Raw genomic sequence first — 24,739 nt, 5'->3', positions numbered from 1 at the left:
CCAGGTCCAGATCGCACAACTCTGGCTCGTGTACCAGCCATGCCGCAGACAGCCGGGACACAGCGTCCGCGGTCAACCGGCCGTTCCCACCCTCCCCGGCTGGCACCTCCACCTCTCCGCCACCCTGGCTCATCCCGAAGTGCTCAACAGCCTCTAACCCAGGCCAAACTCCCAGGGAAAGATCGAAGCTTCCGGACACAACATCAAGCCGCCAACTCCACCTCGGCGGTGGGGCCCTGTTGGACCTGGGCCCCCCCTTGCCTTCGGGGCAAAGGAAGCAAGTGTGAACTGTGGGGATGCAACCGGCAACGAAGGGGGAAGGGTGTAGATACAGCCCCACGTAGGGCAGTAGAGGACCGGGTCCTTGCTGATGCAGTGTGGGCCCATGGGGCAGTTCTGCCCCTACCTATCAAACATTGAAAAGGACTCGATAGAGTGGATGTGGAGAGGATGTTTCCTATAGTGGGGGAGTCTAGGACCAGAGGGCACAGATAGAGTGGATGTGGAGAGGATGTTTCCTATAGTGGGGGAGTCTAGGACCAGAGGACACAGATAGAGTGGATGTGGAGAGGATGTTTCCTATAGTGGGGGAGTCTAGGACCAGAGGGCACAGATAGAATGGACGTGGAGAGGATGTTTCCTACAGGGGAGTCTCAGACCAGAGGGCACAGATAGAGTGGATGTGGAGAGGATGTTTCCTATAGTGGGAGAGTCTAGGACCAGAGGGCACAGATAGAATGGATGTGGAGAGGATGTTTCCTATATTGGAGGAGTCTAGGACCAGAGGGCACAGCCTCAAAATAGAGGGACGTCCATTGAAAACAGAGATGAGGAAGAATTTCTTTAGCCAGAGGGTGGTGAATCTATGGAAATTCATTGCCACAGGCGGCTGTGTGGAGGCCAGGCCATTGGGTGCATTTAAAGCAGAGGTTGACAGGTTCTTGATTAGTCAGGGTGTGAATATTTACGGGCAGAAGGCAGGAGTGCGGGGTTGGCAGGGGTAATAAATCAGCCTGAGGAAATGGCGGAGCAGACGCGATAGGATACACTGCCTAACTCTGCTCTAAGACCTTATGGTCTTAAGGAACCTGAACTACCACCAGTCTGTACATGTGTGGGGGCCGGGGGTTTGATGGACAACACTGCTGGGAAGGCTCCCACTGCTCAAGTCAGATTAAACAGAGTCCACGGGCACTGACAGACACAACCCCTCCACACTGCAGGGCACGAGCACTGCTCCAGTTCACTTCACAGGGACCAGGAGACCCACGGATATCCTGAGTAGGCACGATCTCTCCCCTACCCTTTGCTTACCTGCGGAGGTCGGCCGCTTCTCAAGACCTGAAAGAGGGAGAGACACTATTAACCGAGGGGAACTCGACGGGTTGAGTGGCGTGGGGGCGACTCCCACCCAGACTCCTCCGACGGCCTTACCCCCGCGTGCCACCCTACCCCAGAACAGCTTCCAACAGGTCAGGGGCAAAACTGGAATCGCCCAAGCTGTGGGGTGGGGGGCAGCTTTCTGCCTCTGCACCCCACCCGCTTCTTCCCCGTTCCCTCTCCAGAACACACAGGAGCAGAATTAGGCCATTCGGCCCATCAGATCTGCTCTGCCATTCTATCATGGCTGATAAATCATCCCTCTCAACATCATTCTCCCCGCAAGCTTTGATGCCCTGCATTCGCTCCCCCCATCTTCCCCCACTCCAATCCCCACAGTGCTCCTCCATCCCCCTACCCCCAGTATTCTCCCCACTCTGATCCCCCCACCACCATAACCCTCCTCCCTCGCCTCGTTCCAACCCATCCCCAACTCCACCCTCCTCCCACTCCACACTCTCCTCTCCCTCCCTACCCCCTCTGCCTTTCTGCCCCACCCTCATCACTCCATTTTCACACCCGTCAGTCATTCAACCCCACCCACCGGTCACATACACTCCCCCTGCCCCCATCCACCTTCCGCTCCACACCACGACCCTCGCCCCCCCCGTGACGTGACCCACTGTGGAGGAGGAGCCCGATACGCAGAGCGGCATGTGACAAAGGACCGTCCCGACGTCCCCACACGGGGTGAAGGATGCGGCCAGGACAACTGCCCGCTGGCGGCAGAGCTGTGGCCTCCCGTGGGCTAACACAAGCCCAAAACGGGACGTCAAGCAGGCACCCCACCATCCAGGGCAGGTTTTTACCTTCTATGTGCCTCTGGAGACCCTGAAAGAAGAAGTAGAGCCCGATGATGACCGCGATCAGGAGAAGGAAGATGATAACGAATCCAGTGACCCACGTGGATACCCAGGGAAAGAATTCATCTGCAGAAACAAACAGGGACGAAAGCTCAGAGTTGTACCCACTGCACCTTCACAAAACTGTCTGAGTGTCCCCACTCTCCCCACACTCCGTCCCTCAGACTCTGGTAGGTGACCCTCCCGACACGGAGTGTCCCCACTCTCCCCATGATCCGTCCCTCAGACTCTGGTAGGTGACCCTCCTGACACGGAGTGTTTCCACTCTCCCCACACTCCGTCCCTCAGACTCTGGTAGGTGACCCTCCCGACACGGACTGTCCCCACTCTCCCCATGATCCGTCCCTCAGACTCTGGTAGGTGACCCTCCCGACACGGAGTGTTTCCACTCTCCCCACACGCCGTCCCTCAGACTCTGGTAGGTGACCCTCCCGACACGGACTGTCCCCACTCTTCCCATGATCCGTCCCTCAGACTCTGGTAGGTGACCCTCCCGACACGGAGTGTCCCCACTCTCCCAACACTCCATCCCTCAGACTCTGGTACCTCCTCACACTCCGTCCCTCAGACTCTGGTAGGTGACCCTCCCGACATGGAGTGTTTCCACCGTCCCCACACTCCGTCCCTCAGAATCTGGTACCTCCTCACACCTCCTCACACTCCGTCCCTCAGACTCTGGTAGGTGACCCTCCCAACATGGAGTGTCCCCACTTTCCTCACACTCCGTCCCGCAGACTCTGGTAGGTGACCCTCCCAACATGGAGTGTTTCCACCGTCCCCACACTCCGTCCCTCAGACTCTGGTACCTCCTCACACTCCGTCCCTCAGACTTTGGTAGGTGACCCTCCCGACATGGAGTGTTTCCACCCTCCCCACACTCCGTCCCTCAGACTCTGGTACCTCCTCACACTCCGTCCCTCAGACTCTGGTAGGTGACCCTCCCGACACGGAGTGTCCCCACTCTCCTCACACTCCGTCCCTCGGACTCTGGTACCTCCTCACACTCCGTCCCTCAGACTCTGGTAGGCGACCCTCCTGACACGGAATGTCCCCACTCTCCTCACACTCCGTCCCTCGGACTCTGGTACCTCCTCACACTCCGTCCCTCAGACTCTGGTAGGCGACCCTCCCCACACGGAGTGTCCCCACCCTCCTCACACTCCGTCCCTCGGACTCTGGTAGGTGACCCTCTGCACACGGAGTGTCCCCACTCTCCCCACACTCCGTCCCTCACACTCTGGTACCACCTCACACTCCGTCCCTCGGACTCTGGTAGGTGACCCTCCCGACATGGAGTGTTCCCACTCTCCTCACACCCCCTCCCTCGGCATCTGGTAGGTGACCCTCCCGACACGGAGTGTCCCCACCCTCCTCACACTCCGTCCCTCGGACTCTGGTAGGTGACCCTCCCCACACGGCATGTTCCCACTCCCCTCACACTCTGTCCCTCAGACTCTGGTACCTCCTCACACTCCGTCCCTCAGACTCTGGTAGGTGACCCTCCCAACACGGAGTGTCCCCACCCTCCTCACACTCCGTCCCTCAGACTCTGGTAGGTGACCCTCCCGACACGGAGTGTCCCCACTCTCCCCACACTCCGTCCCTCAGACTTTGGTAGGTGACCCTCCCGACATGGAGTGTTTCCACCCTCCCCACACTCCGTCCCTCAGACTCTGGTACCTCCTCACACTCTGTCCCTCAGACTCTGGTAGGTGACCCTCCCGATACGGAGTGTCCCCACTCTCCTCACACTCCGTCCCTCGGACTCTGGTACCTCCTCACACTCCGTCCCTCAGACTCTGGTAGGCGACCCTCCTGACATGGAGTGTCCCCACTCTCCTCACACTCCGTCCCTCGGACTCTGGTACCTCCTCACACTCCGTCCCTCAGACTCTGGTAGGCGACCCTCCCCACACGGAGTGTCCCCACCCTCCTCACACTCCGTCCCTCGGACTCTGGTAGGTGACCCTCTGCACACGGAGTGTCCCCACTCTCCCCACACTCCGTCCCTCACACTCTGGTACCACCTCACACTCCGTCCCTCGGACTCTGGTAGGTGACCCTCCCGACATGGAGTGTTCCCACTCTCCTCACACCCCCTCCCTCGGCATCTGGTAGGTGACCCTCCCGACACGGAGTGTCCCCACCCTCCTCACACTCCGTCCCTCGGACTCTGGTAGGTGACCCTCCCCACACGGCATGTTCCCACTCCCCTCACACTCTGTCCCTCAGACTCTGGTACCTCCTCACACTCCGTCCCTCAGACTCTGGTAGGTGACCCTCCCAACACGGAGTGTCCCCACCCTCCTCACACTCCGTCCCTCAGACTCTGGTAGGTGACCCTCCCGACACGGAGTGTCCCCACTCTCCCCACACTCCGTCCCTCAGACTCTGGTAGGTGACCCTCCCGACACGGAGTGTCCCCACTCTCCCAACACTCCATCCCTCAGACTCTGGTAGCTCCTCACACTCCGTCCCTCAGACTCTGGTAGGTGTCCCTCCCGACACGGAGTGTTCCCACTCTCCCCACACTCCATCCCTCAGACTCTGGTAGGTGACCCTCCCGACATGGAGTGTTTCCACCGTCCCCACACTCCGTCCCTCAGACTCTGGTACCTCCTCACACTCCGTCCCTCAGACTCTGGTAGGCGACCCTCCCGACATGGAGTGTCCCCACTCTCCTCACACTCTGTCCCTTGGACTCTGGTACCTCCTCACACTCCGTCCCTCTGGTAGGTGACCCTCCCGACACTGTCTGAGTGTTCCCGCTCTCCCCACACTCCGCCCTCAGACTTTGGTAGGTGACCCTCCCGACATGGAGTGTTTCCACCCTCCCCACACTCCGTCCCTCAGACTCTGGTACCTCCTCACACCTCCTCACACTCCATCCCTCAGACTCTGGTAGGTGACCCTCCCGACACGGAGTGTCCCCACTCTCCTCACACTCCGTCCCGCAGACTCTGGTAGGCGACCCTCCCGACATGGAGTGTTTCCACCCTCCCCACACTCCGTCCCTCAGACTCTGGTACCTCCTCACACTCCGTCCCTCAGACTCTGGTAGGTGACCCTCCCGACATGGAGTGTCCCCACTCTCCTCACACTCCATCCCTCGGACTCTGGTACCTCCTCACACTCCGTCCCTCAGATTCTGGTAGGCGACCCTCCCCACACGGAGTGACCCCACCGTCCTCACACTCCGTTCCTCAGACTCTGGTAGGTGACCCTCCCCACACGGAGTGTTCCCACTCCCCTCACACTCCGTCCCTCAGACTCTGGTACCTCCTCACACTCCGTCCCTCAGACTCTGGTAGGTGACCCTCCCGACACGGAGTGTCCCCACCCTCCTCACACTCCGTCCCTCGGACTCTGGTAGGTGACCCTCTGCACACGGAGTGTCCCCACTCTCCCCACACTCCGTCCCTCACACTCTGGTACCAACTCACACTCTGGTACCACCTCACACGCCGTCCCTCGGCATCTGGTAGGTGACCCTCCCGACACGGAGTGTTCCCACCCTCCTCACACTCCGTCCCTCAGACTCTGGTAGGTGACCCTCCCGACACGGACTGTTCCCACTCTCCCCACACTCCGTCCCTCAGACTCTGGTACCTCCTCACACTCCGTCCCTCAGACTCTGGTAGGTGACCCTCCCCACACGGAGTGTCCCCACTCTCCCCACACTCTGTCCCTCGGACTCTGGTAGGTGATCCTCCCCACACGGAGTGTTCCCACTCTCCTCAGATCTGGTCCCTCGGACTCTGGTACCTCCTCACACTCCATCCTGCAGACTCTGGTAGGCGACCCTCCAGACTCGGAGTGTCCCCACTCTCCTCACACTCTGGTAGGCGATCCTCCAGACATGGAGTGTCCCCACTCCCCTCACACTCCGTCCCTTGGACTCTGGTAGGCGACCCTCCCCACACAGAATGTTCCCACTCTCCTCACACTCCGTCCCTCGGACTCTGGTACCTGCTCACACTCCGTCCCTCAGACTCTGGTAGGTGACCCTCCCGACACGGAGTGTCCCCACTCTCCCCACACTCCGTCCCTCGGACTCTGGTAGGTGACCCTCCCGACACGGAGTGTCTCCACTCTCCCCCGCCTTGTTCTAGTCTCACCTACCAGTGAAAACAATTTTCCTGACTCTATCTATACCTCTCGTAATTTTACATGTTTCTATAAGATCTCCACTCATTCTTCTGAATTCCAGAAAGCAGCTTCCCAGGCGACTCTATCTCTTCTCGTAGTCTAACCCCCTCATCTCCGGAATAAACCTGTGAACCTCCTCCGCACTGCCTCCAAAGCCAGTATATCCTTCATCAAGTAAGGAGACCAGAACTGCATGCAGTACCCCATGTGCGGCCTCATCAGTACCCTGTATAGTTGCAGCAGAACCTCCCTGCTCTTCAGTTCAATCTCTCTCGCAATGAAGGCCAACATTTCGTTTGTCTTCTTGATAGCCTTCTGCACCTGCAAACCAACTTTTTGCAATTCATGCAATCCGAGCCGCTCTGCACAGCAGCATGCTAAAGCTTTTTGCCATTTAAACAATAATCTGATCTTCCACTTTTCTTTCCAAAGTGGATGACCTCGCATTTACCAACATTGTACTCCATCTGCCAGACCCTAGCCCACTCACTTAACCTATCTATATCTCTCTGCAGACATTCCGTATCCTCTGCACAATTTGCTTTTCCACTCAATTTACTGTCATCAGCAAATTCGGTCCCCTCTTCCAGATTGTTAATGTATATAGTGAACAGTTGTGGGCCCAGCACTGACCCTGTAGCACACCGCTCACCACTGATTGCCAACCAGAGTAACACCCATGTATCCCAACTCTCTGCTTTCTATTGTTAACCAATCCTCTATCCATGCTATTAAATCACCCCCAACTCTATGCGTCCTTATCTTAAGGATAAGTCTTAAATGTCGCACCTTATCAAACACCTTCTGGAAACCCCAAGTCAATAACGTCCATCTGTTCCCCTCCATCCACTGCCCTCGTTACATCCTCAAATAACTCCAAACAGGACCTGCCTTTGCTGAATCCATGCTGCATCTGCCTGATGGATCCATTTCTTTCCAGATGCCTCGCTATTTAGTCTTTAATGATATCTTCAAGCATTTTCCCAACTTCAGATGTTAAACTGACAGCTACCTGCCTTTTACCTACATCACTTTTTTTTTTGGAACAGTAGCGTGACATTTGCCATCTTGCAATCCGCCGGGACCTGCCCAGATTTCAGAGAATGTTGGTAAATTAGCACCAAACCCTATAACTACAACTTCTGCTATTTCTTTCAGCACCCTGGGTTGCATCCCATCAGGACCAGGGGACTTGTCTATCTTCAGGCTCACACTACCTCTTTAGTGATAGCTATTGTATCGAGATCCTCAGCTCCCACTGCATCCATATCATCGCTCTTCCGCACGTTAGATGTGTCCTCCTCCGAGAAAACGGACATATAGTCATAGTCATACTTTGTTGATCCCGGGGGGGGGGGAAACTGGTTTTCGTTACAGTTGCACCATAAATAATTAAATAGTAATAAAACCATAAATAGTTAAATAGTAATATGTAATTATGTAAATTATGGCAGGAAATAAGTCCATGACCAGCCTGTTGGCTCAGGGTGTCTGACCCTCCAAGGGAGGAGTTGTAAAGTTTAATGGCCACAGGCAGGAATGACTTTCTATGACGTTCTTTGTTGCACAAAATAGTCATTCAAACCTTCGGCTGTTTCCTCATTACCCAATATCAATTCCCGCTTCTCATCCTCCAAGGGACCCATTTCACTTTGACCACCTTTTTCCACTTTACATAATTACAAAACAGATCTTCTAACTATTACCATGAAACTTGGGCTAATTGGAGCAGGCACTTAATTGGCCCAAAATGTACTACCCCAATGTGTCCCAATTCGCTGCATTATGAATGTTTCATTCACCAAGAAAGTGCTGCGATCAAGAGCAGAGATGGTGCGATTGTACCCGGCCGACCCGCAGAGACCCCCCAGCCCGTGCACAGAGAGAGGCGAATCACTGACCTGGCACGTTGAACTCCGCAGTGAGAGTCCGATTGATGACCATGTTCTGCACCTGGCAAGTGTAGCTGTTCCCAGAGTCTGCCGTCACCTCGACGATGCTGCGCGCCTGGGAGAAACCCTTCGGGTTTATTTCGAAAATGGTGTGGGGTTCCTGGGGCAAGGGCCTCTTGCTCGGGTCACTCCACGTCACCTTGGGAGTGGGGAACCACTGCTCGGTTTCGCACACCAGCTTGATTCCGTTTCCCGTGTACTGGTGCAGGTCGATGGAGGGCGGTTCACCCACACCTGCAGGGTACAAGGATATCGGGGGCATCAAGGCAAGAAGCAGGCCCAGGGATGACGACGTAGTGGTTAGCACCTCGTTATTATGGCATAGGCAACTTGGGTTCAACTCCTGTCACCCTCTGTAACTACCCTGTGACCACGGGCCTTTCTTCAGAAGGATCATGGCTGATCTAACCGTGGACTTGGTTCCACCAGTCAACCTTTTCCCCAGAACCCTTCACCCTCGTTATGCAAAAACCTATCAAACTGTTTTAAATATATTTAAAGGTGTACCTCTACTGCTTCCCCAGACTGAATTATACCCTCTGGGGAAAAGTTTCTCTTCATCTCCATCCTAAATCTACTCCCCCAAATCTTGAAGCTTGTATATCCTGGTTCTAGTCTCACCAGCGAAGGCACGTGTGTTTAAAAATAAACATACACTTACATCTGACATCCCACCACCCGCCCCCCCCCCGACTTTCCTCCAATCGCGTTAACATTACGCCCCCTTGAATTTGGCATTTCCACCCTGGAGAAAGTCTCTGACTGTCCAACCTATCTGGATCTCGTATCTTGCACGCCTCCAGCAAGTCAGCTCTCATCCTTCATCAGAGGTCAGAGGTCCTTCCCCCCAGTGTGTGGAATGCCCTAGTAGAGACATCTGGGTCATTTAAGAGACTTGGATGAAAGGAAAATGGAGGCTGTGTGGGAGGGAAGGGTTTGATTGAATTGGCATTTATTTATTTATTGAGATACTGTGTGAAACAGACAGTTCTGCCTCTTCAAGCCACGCCGGCCAGCAACCCCAGCCTAATCAGTTAACTTACCAACTGGTACATTTATCTCTGGACCATGGGAGGAAACCAGGACACCCGGAGGAAACCCACACAGCCACAAGGAGAACATATAAACTCTTTATAGGCGGCAGGTTAGCAAGTTAAAAGGTCAGCACTACATCCTGGCCCAAGCCCGTCCACTTCCGGTTTGACACGTTGCACATTCAGAGATGTTCCCCTGCACGACGCTGTTTGTAACACATAGTCACTTAAGTTACTGTTGCCCTCCTGTCAGCTTGAACCAGTCAGACCATTCTCCTCTGAACTCTCTCATGAACAAGGCGTTTTCACCCACAGAACTGCAGCTCACTGGATGTTTTCCCCCCAGTTTCTCTCACCATTCTCTGTAAACACCAGAGACTGTTTGCATGAGAACCCCAGGAGATCAGTAGTTTCGAATATTCAAACTACCCTGACTGGCACCAATGACCATTCCACGGTCAAAATCATTTAGAATACTTTTCTTCCCCCATTCTCATGTTTGGTCCGAACAACAACTTAACCTCTTGACCGTGCCTGCATGCTTCTACGCATTGAGCTGCTGCCACGTGATTGGCTGATTAGATATTTGCATTACTGAGCAGGTGCACCTAATAAAATGGCCACTGAATATACATCTTAACTCATTTAAGACAGCCTGCCTCACGTTCCAACTTGCCCCTGCCTGTACATTGAAAGCACAGACAGGGAGAAGAGGATGAGGGAGGGGAAGATGGTGGATTTACCTCTTCCTTGGATTGGAGGAAAATGTAAAAGGATCCCGGGGGGGGGGAGAGAACGGTGTCGGGCGGGGCAGTTGTGGAGGTGGGTGTGTTGGGGTACTCACTGGTAACATTCAGTCTGACATTGGAATCGTGGTTGTTGTCGGGCGCCACCTCGACGAAGCAGTTGTAGCTGCCGCGGTCCGACAGCTTGACACTGTGCAGCAACAGTGAGACGTTGCCTGTGCGGAACTGGTCCTTGAAGAGCTGGGTGCGGCCCCGAAACATGGCACCCTGCTGGTTGTTCTCATCCTGTCCGAAGCGGTGGAGGTGCACCAGGGTTTCGTCCTTCGTCCAGCGGATCTCCTTGTTCTGAAGGTCCATGGTGGGGACCACCTGGCATTCCAGCATCACTTGGGAGCCGACTTCTGCCAGTATCGGATATGGGGAACAAGTCACCTTTAACCCCGCTGCAACAACAAGGGAGCCTGAAATTACTGATGGCATTTGTACACGGCGGTTCAAGATTGTTTAATGACATTTCCAGTACCCAAGTCTAAAGCAAAACAAAATAGTTACTCCCCATCCAATGCAGCAGAAAATAGCACAACAATAAAAACACAATAAACATGAATATAACAGATAGATTAATATACAGAGACTGACTGCATGTCCATAAAGTGACAGACAGGAAATGATAAAGTAGTACTTTATTGATCCCGGGGGAAATTGGTTTTCGTTACAGTTGCACCATAAATAATAAATAGTAATAAAACCACAAATAGTTAAATAGTAATATGTAAATTATGCCAGGAAATAAGTCCAGACCAGCCTATTGGCTCAGGGTGTCTGACCCACCAAGGGAGGAGTTGTAAAGTTTGATGGCCACAGGCAGGAATGACTTCCTATGACGCTCTGTGTTGCATCTCGGTGGAATGAGTCTCTGGCTGAATGTACTCCTGTGCCCAACCAGTACATTATGTAGTGGATGGGAGACATTGTCCAAGATGGCCTGCAACTTAGACAGCATCCTCTTTTCAGACACCACTGTCAGAGAGTCTAGTTCCATCCCCACAACGTCACTGGCCTTACGAATGAGTTTGTTGATTCTGTTGGTGTCTGCTACCCTCAGCCTGCTGCCCCAGCACACAACAGCAAACATGATAGCACTGGCCACCACAGACCTGTAGAACATCCTCAGCATCGTCCAGCAGATGTTAAAGGACCTCAGTCTCCTCAGGAAATAGAGACGGCTCTGACCCTTCTTGTAGACAGCCTCGGTGTTCTTAGACCAGAGATATACAGAGATTGACTGCATGTCCATAAAGTGACTGAGAGGAAATGATAAAGTAGTGGTGGTTGGGGATGTGGAGGGGTGGGTTAGTGGGTGGAGGTGTTGATCAGCCTCACTGCTTGGGGAAAGTCACTGTTTTTGAGTCTGGTGGTCCTGGTGTGGATGCTACATAGCCTCCTCCCTGATGGGAGAGGGACAAACAGTCCAAGAGCAGGATGGGTGGGTGGGATCCTTCATGATGTTCCAGCCACTAGCACACCCGCCCCTCCACTACCTTATCATTCCCTGTCAGTCACTTTATGGACAGACACTCCTGTACCTACTGTCACTTTATGGATAGACATTCAATCTGTGTACATAAGTTATCTCATGTCTTTGATGCAAAGGTCAGAGCATTTGACACTGACCACCAATCAGAGGATTGATGGTGTAGGGGTTAATGGGGGAGATGGGCAGGGGGATGGAGGAAGAGTGGGAGGGTGTGGAGAGACAATGGCAACACCCTCTCCCATCAAAAACCAATCAGATTCACGAGCACGGTCACCAAAACTGATCCCACACCGGGCCAACTGCACGCAGAAGGCAGGCCGGCCCAGCACACACTCTTAACAGAGGCACGAGAGTCACTCACCAGTCTGGACTTGTTGGATGATACCGAGGACGAGGAGGGGCAGCAACATTGAGGTCTCCATCACAGCAAACTGTCACACTGCCGCCTGGACACAGCCTGAAAGGCAGAATTCCCCACCAGGATTGTTATCCAGAACAGGAAGAGCCAATCTGCTCACCCTCATCGCCCCACAAGAAACGGCAGAGTTTCTGCAGACGTGGAAATCTTCAGGAACACACTCAAAATGCTGCAGGAACTCAGCGGGTTAGGCAGCATTTAAGGACATAGAAACATAGAAAATAGGTGCCGGAGTAGGCCATTCGGCCCTTCGAGCCTGCACCGCCATTTATTATAATCATGGCTGATCATCCAACTCAGAACCCTGTACCAGCCTTCCCTCCATACCCCCTCATCCCTTTAGCCACAAGGGCCATATCTAACTCCCTCTTAAATATAGGCAATGAACTGGCCTCAACTGTTTCCTGTGGCAGAGAATTCCACAGATTCACCACTCTCTGTGTGAAGAAGTTTCTTCCTAATCTCAGTCCTAAAAGGCTTCCCCTTTATCCTTAAACTGTGACCCCTCGTTCTGGACCTCCCCAACATCGGGAACAATCTTCCTGCATCTAGCCTGTCCAATCCCTTCAGGATTTTATGTTTCAATAAGATCCCCCATCAATCTTCTAAATTCCAGTGAGTATAAGCCTAGTCGATCCAGTCTTTCATCATATGAAAGTCCTGCCATCCCAGGAATCAATCTGGTGAACCTTCTTTGTACTCCCTCTATGGCAAGAATGTCTTTCCTCAGATTAGGGGACCAAAACTGCACACAATACTCCAGGTGTGGTCTCACCAAGGCCTTGTACAACTGCAGTAGTACCTCCCTGCTCCTGTACTCGAATCCTCTCGCTATAAATGCCAGCATACCATTCGCCTTTTTCACCGCCTGCTGTACCTGCATGCCCACTTTCAATGACTGGTGTATAATGACACCCAGGTCTCGTTCACCTCCCCTTTTCCTAATCAGCCACCATTCAGATAATAATCTGTTTTCCTGTTTTTGCCACCAAAGTGGATAACCTCACATTTATCCACATTAAATTGCATCTGCCATGAATTTGCCCACTCACCTAACCTATCCAAGTCACCCTGCATCCTCTTAGCATCCTCCTCACAGCTAACACTGCCGCCCAGGACAGGAATAAACAGTTGATATTTTGGGCCGAGACCCTTCGTCAGGACCGGAATCGATTTCTCTAACTTCCAGTAATGTCTACCCCGCCTGCCTTCTGTCTTTTTCCATCCCTCCATCCGGTTCCCCTCTCACCCACCCTTCACCTCCTGGGGTCCTCTTCTCCACAGCTGTCTGAATTCCACAGATTCACCACCCTCCGGCTAAGGAAATTCCTCCTCATCTCCATTCTAACGGACGTCCCTCTGTTCTGAGTCTGTACCCCCGGCCCTAGACTCCCCAACTGTAGGAAGCATCCTCTCCACGTCCACTCTATCTTGGCCTTTCAATATTCGATAGATTTCAGTGAGATCTCACCTCATTCTTCAAAATTTCAGTGAGTACAATTCGATAGATTTCAGTGAGATCTCACCTCATTCTTCAAAATTTCAGTGAGTACAGGCACAGAGCCATTAAACACTCATATGTTAACCCTTTCGTTCCCAGGATCATTCTCCCGAACCTTCTCTGGACCCTCTCCAATGCCAGTACATCTTTTCTTCGATAAGGGGCGGAAAACTGCTCATAATACTGACCGATGCCTTATAGAGTCTCAGCATTATATCCCTGCCATGCGAAGTGTCAGCGATTTATTCTCTGGCACTGTAAAGGGTGACACTAACCACTCTGCTACCCTGACAAAGGCGTGTAATCCATTACAGGCCCAACACCTCTCAGCTATCCTGTCTCCACACCCTTTGCTTGCTCGGACAACATTCCCTTGTCCTCCCTTGCACCAGCCTTGGTACATTCCATGCAAAGATTTGGAATGCCTTTCTTTATTTTTACCTGTGGCCTCCCCTCCAGGGATTGGGTCACAGCACAGAAACAGACCCTTCCGCCCATCTAGTTGGTGCCGAACTGTTATTCTGCCTAACCCCATCGATGTTTCCACACCCTTCCAAACCTCTCTGATCCGCCTTCGCTCCAAAGGGAATAGCCCAACCTCACTAAAGCTATTCTCTAGTCCAGGCAGCATCCTGGTAAACCTCCTCTGCACCCTCTTAAAATCCTTCCCAGCATGCGGCCAGAACAGAATATTCCGGGCGTGGTTGAACCGGGGGTTTTGTAGAGCTGCAAGAGGGGGCACAGCCTCAGGATGGGGCGGGGGGCGCCCTTTTTAAAAACAGAAACGCGGAAAAATGTTATTTGGCCAGAAGCTGGTGAATTTGTGGGATATATTACCCCAGGGCGGCTGTGGAGGCCAGGTCGTGGGGTGTATGTCAGCCAGAGCTTGACCGGTTCTGGATTGGACACGGCATCAAAGGTCATGGGGAGAAGGTTGTGGAGTGTGGCTGGGGGGGGGGGGAGATCAGCCAGGGCAGACTAGATGGGCCAAATGGCCTAATTCTGCTCCTACGTCTTGCGGTCGAACATTACCTCTATTACTACTATGGCGACTGGAGGCCCAGGGGGCCGACGTCGGGCTCCCGGCACCCGGCTCCCGAACTCAGTCCGCTAGCTGACTAATGAAGGCCTTCCTAACCACCCTAGCAACCTGCACGGCGACTCTGAGGGATTCACGGGCATGGACCCTGTCCCCCACAACCCCGTACCCTGTACCCTGTACCTTGCCCCCAAGTTCGACCTTCCACGGTTCAGGCCACGGTCCGCCGAGCGGGCATACCCGGAGCACCGGCGGCTGCAGCCACCACCGGCACCGTGTGGGTCCCGGCTGGAGCTCAGACACGGGCTCGAGGGGCCGCTTCCCCCGGCTGCTGCTGGTGGCGGAGGCGCCGCCCTGCCGTGTATTTCAGGCGCTGGGCCGGGCGCAACAGAAGCGGATGGCGGATCGCGGCCCCGAGCGCTCTCGGAGCGACCCCGAGTCCCCCTTCTCCCACTCACCCGCTCCACCGCCGGCCTCACCACGGCGCCGCTCGCCCCATTCACTTCCCCCGGTGGGACAGCCGCTCAGGCTTCGGGAATTGAGACGGGCGATCAGTTTCACTTTTGCCTGGTTTGAAACGTCGGCCAAATTTTACAGCGGAAGGGAGCGGCGTCTTAAAGGGATTGTCAGCAGCACATGAACGGAGAGTGGGTGCGCATCGCACCCATAATGTCCCGAAACAGTCCTGCAAATTCATCTTATTTACAACAGGGCGAAGGGCAAACACCCGAGTAAAGTATTCCCTTCTGTCTACGCGATATTTGTCTCCATCGCCGGACGTCTAGGAGTCCCATCGTACCTGCCTCTACCAAAATTCAAAGTACATAATGTCACCATTTATCACCCCATAGATTCATATTCTTGCGGGCATTCCCAGTAAACACAATAGAATCGATTCAGATATCTGATGGCGGAGGGGAAGAAGTTGTTTCTGAAATGCATGCTCTCTGGTATTAGGCATTTCAGTCCAGGGAATAAGATTATGAGACCATATAACAATTGCAGCACGGAAACAGGACATCTCGGCCCTTCTAGTCCGTACCGAACTCTTACCCTATCCTATTCCCACCGACCTGCACTCAGCCCATAACCCTCCATTCCTTTCCTGTCCATATAGCTGTCCAGTTTAACTTTAAACGACAACATCGAACCCGCCTCAACCACTTCTGCTGGAAGCTCGTTCCACACAGCTCCCACTCTCTGAGTAAAGAAGTTCCCCCTCATGTTACTCCTAAACTTTTGTCCTCTAATTCTCAACTCATGCCCTCTTGTTTGAATCTTCCCCACTCTGAATGGAAAAAGTCTAACCACGTCAACTCTATCAATCCCCCTCATAATTTTAAACACCTCTATTAAGTCTCCTCCCAACCTTCTACGCTCCAAAGAATAAAGACCCAACTTGTTCAACCTTTCTCTGTAACTTAGGAGATGAAACCCAGGCAACATTTTAGTAAACCTCCTCTGTACTCTCTCAATCTTACTGACATCTTTCCTATAATTTGGTGACCAGAACTGTATACAATACTCCAGATTTGGCCTTAAGTATGCCTTATACAATTTCAACATTACATCCCAACTCCTCTACTCAATGCTCTGATTAATAAAGGCCGGCAAACCAAAAGCTTTCTTCACCACCCCATCCACATGAGATTCCACCTTCAGGGAACTATGCACCATTATTCCTAGATCCCTCTGTTCTACAGCATTCTTTAATGCCCTACCATTTACCATGTATGTCCTATTTTGATTAGTTCTACCAAAATATAGCACCTCACATTTTTCAGCATTAAACTCCATCTGCCATCTTTCAGCCCACTTTTCTAACTGTCCTAAATCTCTCTGCAAGTTTTGAAAACCTACCTCATTATCCACAACACCACCTATCCTAACATACTTACTAATCCAATTTACCAATAGACGCTCTCTATTCATGCTTCTCACAATCTTACAAACCTTTGGCAACAGCGCTATTATTTGAAATGTAATTGAACTCTACATAAACCTTTATTGAACTCTACGTTACACTTTGTCTATGAATCTAAGAATTAATCAATGTTGCACAGTTTATTCTTGTAAAGATGTTTTGGCAAGACTCAACGCAGGCTGGGAGACCATTTCGCTGAACACCTACGCTCTGTCCGCCAAAGAAAGCAGGATCTCCCAGTGGCCACACATTTTAATTCCACGTCCCATTCACATTCTGATATGTCTGTCCACAGCCTCCTCTACTGTCAAGATGAAGCCACACTCAGGTTGGAGGAACAACACCTTATATTCCGTCTGGGTAGTCTCCAACCTGATGGCATGAACATTGACTTCTCTAACTTCCATTAATGCCCCTCCTCCCCTTCTTACCCCATCCCTTATGTATTTATTTATTTATCATCTTTTTTTCCCCCTTTTCTTCTCTGTCTCTTTTTTCTCCCTCTGTCCCTCTCACTATAACTCCTTGCCTGCTCTCCATCTTCCTCTGGCACTCCCCTCCCCCTTTCTTTCTCCCTAGGTCTCCCGTCCCATGATCCTCTCCCTTCTCCAGCTCTATGTCCCTTTTGCCAATCAACTTTCCAGCTCTTAGCTTCATCTCTCCCCCTCCTGTCTTCTCCTATCATTTCAGATCTCCCCTTCCCCCCACTTTCAAATCTCTTGCTATCCCTTCTTTCAGTTAGTCCTGGCGAAGGGTCTCGGCCCGAAACATTGACTGTACCTCTTCCTATAGATGCTGCCTGGCCTGCTGCGTTCCACCAGCATTTTGTGTGTGTTGCATGAGTAAAGTTTATTTTGGTTTAAAAAAGTAAATCTCTATCAGATCTTCCCTCAGCCTCCACCAGTCCAGAGAAAGCAACCAACTTTGTCCAACCTGTCCATATAACACGTATTCTGTAAATCAGACAGCATCCTGGTGAGCCTCTTCTGTTCGCTTTCTGAAGCCTGCACAACCTTGCTGAACCACACGGACCAGAACAGAGTGCAATAGTTCACTTGCAGCCTAACTGGAGTTCTCGCAAGCAGCAACGTAACTCCCAGACTCTATTCCCAGATCCCTCTGTTCCACTGCACTCCTCAGAACTTCACCATGTGAGACCTACTCTGGTTTGTCCTCCCAAAGTGCGACACCTCGCACTTGTCTGCATTGAATTCAATCTGCCAATTTTTAGCCTATTTTTCCAGCTGGTCCAGATCCCGCTGCGAGCATTGATAGTCTTCCTTGTTGTCCACTACACCCTCACCTTGGTGTCATCAGTCAACCATACTACCATTCAGATCATTGATATAGATGACAAACAACCACTGACCCAGTACGGATCCCTGAAGCTCTCCACCAGTTACAGGCTCCAGTCAGAGAGGCAACCATCTGCTACCACTCTGTGGCTCCTCCGCTCACCCAATGTTGAATGCAGAGTTGAGTGCTGAACGACCTCGGAGTGCAAGTACACAGTTCTCTGAAAGTGGCGTCACAGGTAGACGGGGTGTTTGGTACGTTGGCTTTCCTCAGTCTCCACATCGAGTGTCAAATTCAAGTTCCTCCTTTTCTGCTTCCCGTTTGATTGCATTTGTTACACTAATAGCTAAAAGATCCATCTTACTTAAATGGAAAGATTCTGATCCTCCTGCTACTTTTTAATGGTTTTCGCAAACTATATTATGTTTAAACCCGGAAAAAATTAGGTGTGGTGTGTTTGATTCTTCAGTTAAATATGAAAAAAACCTGGAGACCGTTTATTCAACATTTTCATATGATGTAAGTTGACCCTTTTCAAACCCTTTTTCTAATAATCTTTTGTTTATCTAAACACAAAATAATCTGCAGATGCTGGGGTCAAAGCAACACTCACAACACGCTGGAGGAACTCAGCAGGTCAGGCAGCATCTGTGGAAACGATCAGTCAACGTTTCGGGCCGGAACCCTTCATCAGGACTGAAGAGGGAAGGGGCAGAGGCCCTCCCAGCACCTTCTTTATAGGGCCTCTGCCCCTTCCCTCTTCAGTCCTGATGAAGGATCCCCGGCCCGAAACGTCGACTGATCGTTCCCGCGGATGCTGCCCGACCTGCTGAGTTCCTCCAGCGTGTTGTGAGTGTTGCTTTGTTTATCTACGGAGGAGTGGAGTTAATGACAAATAATGTTCTTATCCAAAGGAATAGGACATCCGAGTTTTATTTTTTTTTAGTTTAGGCAGTTCTTTATAAAATTCTTTTTTCACTTTCAATTGCTTAGAGATTGAGAGGATTGAATTATATATTTTACTCTAATTTTACTTGTATATGTTAACCATTATCAATGTTACACCGATCTCTTTGTATCATTAATATTGTTATGTATATTAATCTGAAACTTAATAAAAAGGTTGAAAAAGAAAGAAAGTTCATCATCATGTACGTGCACACTGCCAAATGGAACAATGTTCCTATGTACCAAGGTGCACAACACGTAAAGTAATATTACATCAAATAATGAAATATATTCCAGAAGATTGATATTTAGCACAAGTGCATTTATGACATCAGTCAAATAGTAAACAGTCTTATACTACTGGAGCTTCATATGTGATGAGATGTGGGTGTTGGCAGGGAGTTCGGTAGTCTCACACCCTGGGGGAAGAAGCCGTTTCCCATCCTAACAGTCCTTGTCTAATGCTGCGGTGCCCGCTGCCTGATGGTAGGGCGTCAAAAGGTAGGAAACTATGGTAGGAAACTTTGTCACATGGTGTGAGCAGAATTATCTGCAGCTTAATGTGAAAAAGACTAAGGAGCTGGTGGTAGGCCTGAGGAGAGCTAACGTACCAGTGACCCCTGTTTCCATCCAGGGGGTCAGTGTGGACATGGTGGAGGATTACAAATACCTGGGGATATGAATTGACAATAAACTGGACTGGTCAAAGAACACTGAGGCTGTCTACAAGAAGGGTCAGAGCCGTCTCTATTTCCTGAGGAGACTGAGGTCCTTTAACATCTGCCGGACGATGCTGAGGATGTTCTACGAGTCGGTGGTGGCCAGTGCTATCATGTTTGCTGTTGTGTGCTGGGGCAGCAGGCTGAGGGTAGCAGACACCAACAGAATCAACAAACTCATTCGTAAGGCCAGTGACGTTGTGGGGATGGAACTGGACTCTCTGACGGTGGTGTCTGAAAAGAGGATGCTGTCTAAGTTGCATGCCATCTTGGACAATGTCTCTTATCCACTACATAATGTACTGGTTGGGCACAGGAGTACATTCAGCCAGAGACTCATTCCACCGAGATGCAACACTGAGTGTCATAGGAAGTCATTCCTGCCTGTGGCCGTCAAACTTTACAACTCCTTCCTTGGAGGGTCAGACACCCTGAACCAATAGGCTGGTCCTGGACTTATTTCCCGGCATAATTTACATATTATTATGTAACTATTTATGGTTTTATTACTATTTATTATTTATGGTGCAACTGTAATGAAAACCAACTTCCCCCGGGATCAATAAAGTATGACTATAACTATGAGATAGTAAATTGGATTCAGCAATGGCTTTGTGGAAGAAGCCAGAGAGCGGTAGGAGATGGTCGTCCCATTGACTGTGACTACTGATGTGCCACAGGGATCGATGCTGGGTCCATTGATGGTTGTTATCTATATCAATGATCTGGATGATAATTGATAACTGGATCAGCAAATTCGGGGTGACAGGAAGATCGGGGCTCAGAACAACTAAGTACAGTGTCCACACCACGGGGAAGCTGTCCTTTCTGTCCACACTCCAGTACGGGTCAGAATGCTGGCACATGACAGACAGCGACCTTGTCAAGTTGTTACCATTTCACACAGCAAGCCACCAGAAGATCCTTCATACCTTCTGGCCAAGAAAGATCTCCAACCACACTCTTCTCCTTCATTGTCATCAAGAGGACAAGGCCACAATCATCATGAGGAAACGCTGGAGATGGACTGGGCACGCGATGAGAAGAGAGGCTGACTCCAGCGTCAAGCCAGTGGGTAATTGTACCCCTGAGGGGCAGAGGAAATGTGGGAGACCAAAGACAACTTGGAGCTGTACCATAGAGGCCGAAATGAGGGCCCTGAACCACACCTGGACACAATAGAGAAGATGGCCAAGGACAGACAGAGCTGGAGGACCTCCATTGCTGCCCTAAGCTCCAGCAATGTAACGGGCAGTAAAGGAACCAAGATTGGGGGTGTAGAGCACGCTGAGGAAGAACGTCAAAGCTTACAGCAGGAGCTGGACCAGCCGGAATTTAATGCAAACATGTTGTACTTTGGGAGGAAACACTGAGGTAGAACTTACACAGTGAGGGGTAGGGCGGAGGAATCTCGAACTACAGATCCATAGTTGTAGATAAAGTAATCAGGAAGGCCTTTGGCACCTTCATAAATCAAAACACTGAGTACACGAGTTGGGATATTAGTTGAACTTGTTTAACACGTTGTTGTGGCCTAATCTGGCGTATGGTGGGCAGTTCTGGTCACTTACCTGTAGGAAAGATGGCAGTAGGTTTGAAAGATTGAAAAGAAAATTTACAAGGATGTTGCCTGGACTTGAGGACCTGAGTTATAGGGAAAGGTGAGGACTTTACTCCCTGGAGTGTAGGAGAATGAAAGATTTGATAGAGGTATACAAAATTATGAGGGATGCAGACAGGGTAAATGCTAGCAGGCTTTTTGCCCTTTGCTCACTGTTACCATCAGGTCTGAGGTACAGAAACACAGAAAACCTACAGCACAATACCGGCCCTTCGGCCCACAAAGTTGTGCCGAACATGTCCTTACCTTAGAAATTACTAGACTTCTCCATAGCCCTCTATCTTTCTAAGCTCCATGTACCTGACGGCACACACACAGGAACAGCCTCTTCCTCGCTGCCATCCGATTCCTAAATGGACATTCAACCTTTGAACACTACCTCACTTTCTCAATATATATTATTTCTGTTTTTTGCATGATTTTTAATCTATTCAATATAGCTATACTGTAATCGGTTTATTTATTTATTTATTTGTGTTTTTTTTCTTCTGGATTATGTATTGCATTGAACTGCTGCTGCTAGGTTAACAGATTTCACGACACACGCCGGTGATAATAAAGCTGATTCTGATTCTGAATCCACTGAGGTTGGAAAAGACTGCACCAGAGATCATGGGTCATGGGTTAAAGGTGAAGAAGTGGTCGACGTTCAAGGGAAGTTTGGATCGGTACAGGGACGGGAGGGCCACGGTCCGGGTGCTGGCCGATTGGACTTGGCAGATTCCCAGTTCGGCGCGGATTAAAGGTTCCGCGCTGTGGGACTCGCTGACCGCGGCCAGGGGGCGTCACTGGCCCGGTGTAAATGGTCAATGCTCCAGCATAGCTGGTGCCGATGCCGGGCTCCGCGGGCACGGCTGGGTTGAGCGCGCAGAGAGAGAAGGAGGAGGAGGAGGAGGAGATTCCCGGAGGGAGGGGGTCCTGTTAGAATTCTCCAGGTGTGACGCTTGGACCGTGTGCGGTCCCGACTGAGACCAGACACACCTTGGCATCAGCGTGGCACCGCAGCCGGGGCGAAGGCGCTGTAGCCCGTAGAGGTACCTCACCTCAGCTTCCTCCCTCCCGTCTCCCCCTTTACAGGATGGAGTCCCTCGCTGCCGATGAACCTGCTTCCGGACTCGGGTGTCCCGGGCGGTGAGGACCACCAGGCTGTCCAGGATGCGGGCTGTGCGCTGCGTCTCCCGGCTGCTCTTCCTGTCGGTTCTCACTCGCCTCGCCCAGGTAAGCAATCAGCCGGCGCACGTCCCGGGACGGCGCTCATTCTCCGGCCCGCCGCTCAAGGGTCAAACCGGCGATGTCCCGGGCGAGCTGGCAGGGTGGGGCGGACGTACGACCATCTCAGGAGCCGAGTTAGTCATTCGGCCCGTCATGTCTACTCTGTCATTCATCATGGATAATTTATTATCGCTCTCAAACAGTTCTCCTGCCTTCTCCCTGTAACCCCGACTAATTTAGAACCTTTAACCCTCCGCTTTAAATAAACCCAAACGTCCTGACCTCCGCATCCGTCTGTGGCAATGAATTCCACAGATTCACCACCCTCTGGCTAAAGAAATTCCTCCCCATCCATGGAGAGGTATTGCTCTCGGCGGAGGAGCGAGTTCGCGAGTAACGTTGCGGCAGAAGGTTCGAGGGGAAGCTATTGGGCTCAGACGCGATGGTCGAGAACTGGCCGAATAAATGGAGAAGACATGGAACAGACAGTACAGGAACAATGATGTGCCGATCCAATTCAGTATCAAATGGCCAACTAAACTAATCCCTCCTGCCCACACAATGTCCGTATCTGCCTGCCTCTATCGCCAACCCAGGCAGTGCACTCTGTGTAACAGTTTCTACCCCCAAACCATTAGACTCCCCAACTCCCAGAGTCTAGTCTAGTCTGACAGCAACACACACACACACACACACATTCACACTCACACACACTCACACTCTCACACACTCACACACACACATTCACACTCACACTCACACACGCTCACACTCACACACACACATTCACACTCACACACTCACACTCACACACTCACACTCACACACTCACACTCACACACACACACATTCACACTCACACACACACATTCACACTCACACACTCACACACACACACTCACACTCACACACACACACACGCACACACTCACACACACACACACGCACACACTCACACACACACACACTCACACTCACACACACACACACACACACACACACACACACACACACACACACAAACACACACACACACACACACTCAACTGAACACCACTCCACTCACTTTGCAATTTTTGCTAATTTCTTTCTCAATTCCTGCTAAAACATTGTTTACATTTGCATAATTTATTATTATATCGTAATTTGTCCTTTGTGCCTATTGTCTTGTTTGTTAATTATTGTACTGTCTTACACTGTTTTGTGCACTTTATGTAGTCCTGTGCAGGCCTGAAGTCTAGTGTAGTTTTGTGTTGTTTCATGTAGTCTAGTCTAGTTTTGTGTTGTTTCAGGTAGTCTAGTGTAGTTTTGTGTTGTTTCACGTAGTCTAGTGTAGTTTTGTGTTGTTTCAGGTAGTCTAGTGTAGTTTTGTGTTGTTTCAGGTAGTCTAGTGTAGTTTTGTGTTGTTTCAGGTAGTCTAGTGTAGTTTTGTGTTGTTTCAGGTAGTCTAGTGTAGTTTTGTGTTGTTTCACGTAGTCTAGTGTAGTTTTGTGTTGTTTCACGTAGTCTAGTGTAGTTTTGTGTTGTTTCACGTAGTCTACTGTAGTTTTGTGTTGCTTCAGGTAGTCTAGTGTAGTTTTGTGTTGTTTCAGGTAGTCTAGTGTAGTTTTGTGTTGTTTCAGGTAGTCTAGTGTAGTTTTGTGTTGTTTCAGGTAGTCTAGTGTAGTTTTGTGTTGTTTCAGGTAGTCTAGTGTAGTTTTGTGTTGTTTCACGTAGTCTAGTGTAGTTTTGTGTTGTTTCACGTAGTCTAGTGTAGTTTTGTGTTGTTTCACGTAGTCTACTGTAGTTTTGTGTTGCTTCAGGTAGTCTAGTGTAGTTTTGTGTTGTTTCAGGTAGTCTAGTGTAGTTTTGTGTTGTTTCAGGTAGTCTCGTGTAGTTTTGTGTTGTTTCAGGTAGTCTAGTGTAGTTTTGTGTTGTTTCACGTAGTCTAGTGTAGTTTTGTGTTGTTTCACGTAGTCGAGTGTAGTTTTGTGTTGTTTCACGTAGTCTAGTGTAGTTTTGTGTTGTTTCACGTAGTCTACTGTAGTTTTGTGTTGTTTCACGTAGTCTAGTGTAGTTTTGTGTTGTTTCATGTAGTCTAGTGTAGTTTTGTGTTGTTTCACGTAGTCTAGTGTAGTTTTGTGTTGTTTCACGTAGTCTACTGTAGTTTTGTGTTGGTTCAGGTAGTCTAGTGTAGTTTTGAGTTATTTCAGGTAGTCTCGTGTAGTTTTGTGTTGTTTCACGTAGTCGAGTGCAGTTTTGTGTTGTTTCACGGAGTCTAGTGCAGTTTTGTGTTGTTTCACGTAGTCTAGTGCAGTCTTGTGTTGTTTCAGGTAGTCTAGTGTAGTTTTGTGTTGTTTCAGAGGAATTGTGCTGGAGGAATGTTGTTTTGTTTTTATTGTGTACTATACCAGCAGTTAT

At 50.7% G+C, this 24,739-nt stretch overlaps 2 protein-coding genes across 5 annotated transcripts in view; one reads left to right on the top strand and one right to left on the bottom strand.

Annotated features, from left to right (window-relative positions):
• LOC134346517 (butyrophilin subfamily 1 member A1-like) overlaps positions 1-22,350 on the bottom strand; it is a 34,732-nt gene extending 12,382 nt beyond the window's left edge. Inside the window, exons 1-6 of one of the 3 annotated variants that reach the window (XM_063047920.1) lie at positions 22,171-22,350; positions 12,023-12,118; positions 10,223-10,567; positions 8,294-8,578; positions 2,190-2,309; positions 1,315-1,341 (exon numbers count right to left, since the gene is read on the bottom strand). In XM_063047920.1, coding sequence (XP_062903990.1) covers positions 1,315-1,341; positions 2,190-2,309; positions 8,294-8,578; positions 10,223-10,567; positions 12,023-12,083 — 838 coding nt within the window. In that variant the 5' untranslated portion in view covers positions 12,084-12,118; positions 22,171-22,350. Of the gene's footprint in view, positions 1-1,314; positions 1,342-2,189; positions 2,310-8,293; positions 8,579-10,222; positions 10,568-12,022; positions 12,119-14,802; positions 14,957-15,077; positions 15,299-22,170 lie in introns of those variants that run through there. The other 2 variants (XM_063047918.1, XM_063047919.1) reach the window with 2 other exon arrangements.
• LOC134346516 (olfactomedin-like protein 2A) overlaps positions 22,172-24,739 on the top strand; it is a 43,695-nt gene continuing 41,127 nt past the window's right edge. The window contains exon 1 of one of the 2 annotated variants that reach the window (XM_063047914.1): positions 22,172-22,345. In XM_063047914.1, the coding sequence (XP_062903984.1) occupies positions 22,283-22,345 (63 nt within the window). In that variant the 5' untranslated portion in view covers positions 22,172-22,282. The remainder of the gene's footprint in view (positions 22,346-24,739) is intronic. The other variant, XM_063047915.1, reaches the window with a different exon arrangement.

This window comes from Mobula hypostoma, chromosome 5 (assembly GCF_963921235.1).
Source record: "Mobula hypostoma chromosome 5, sMobHyp1.1, whole genome shotgun sequence".
NCBI lineage: Eukaryota > Metazoa > Chordata > Chondrichthyes > Myliobatiformes > Myliobatidae > Mobula > Mobula hypostoma.
This window is presented reverse-complemented; position numbering and strand designations above follow the sequence as displayed.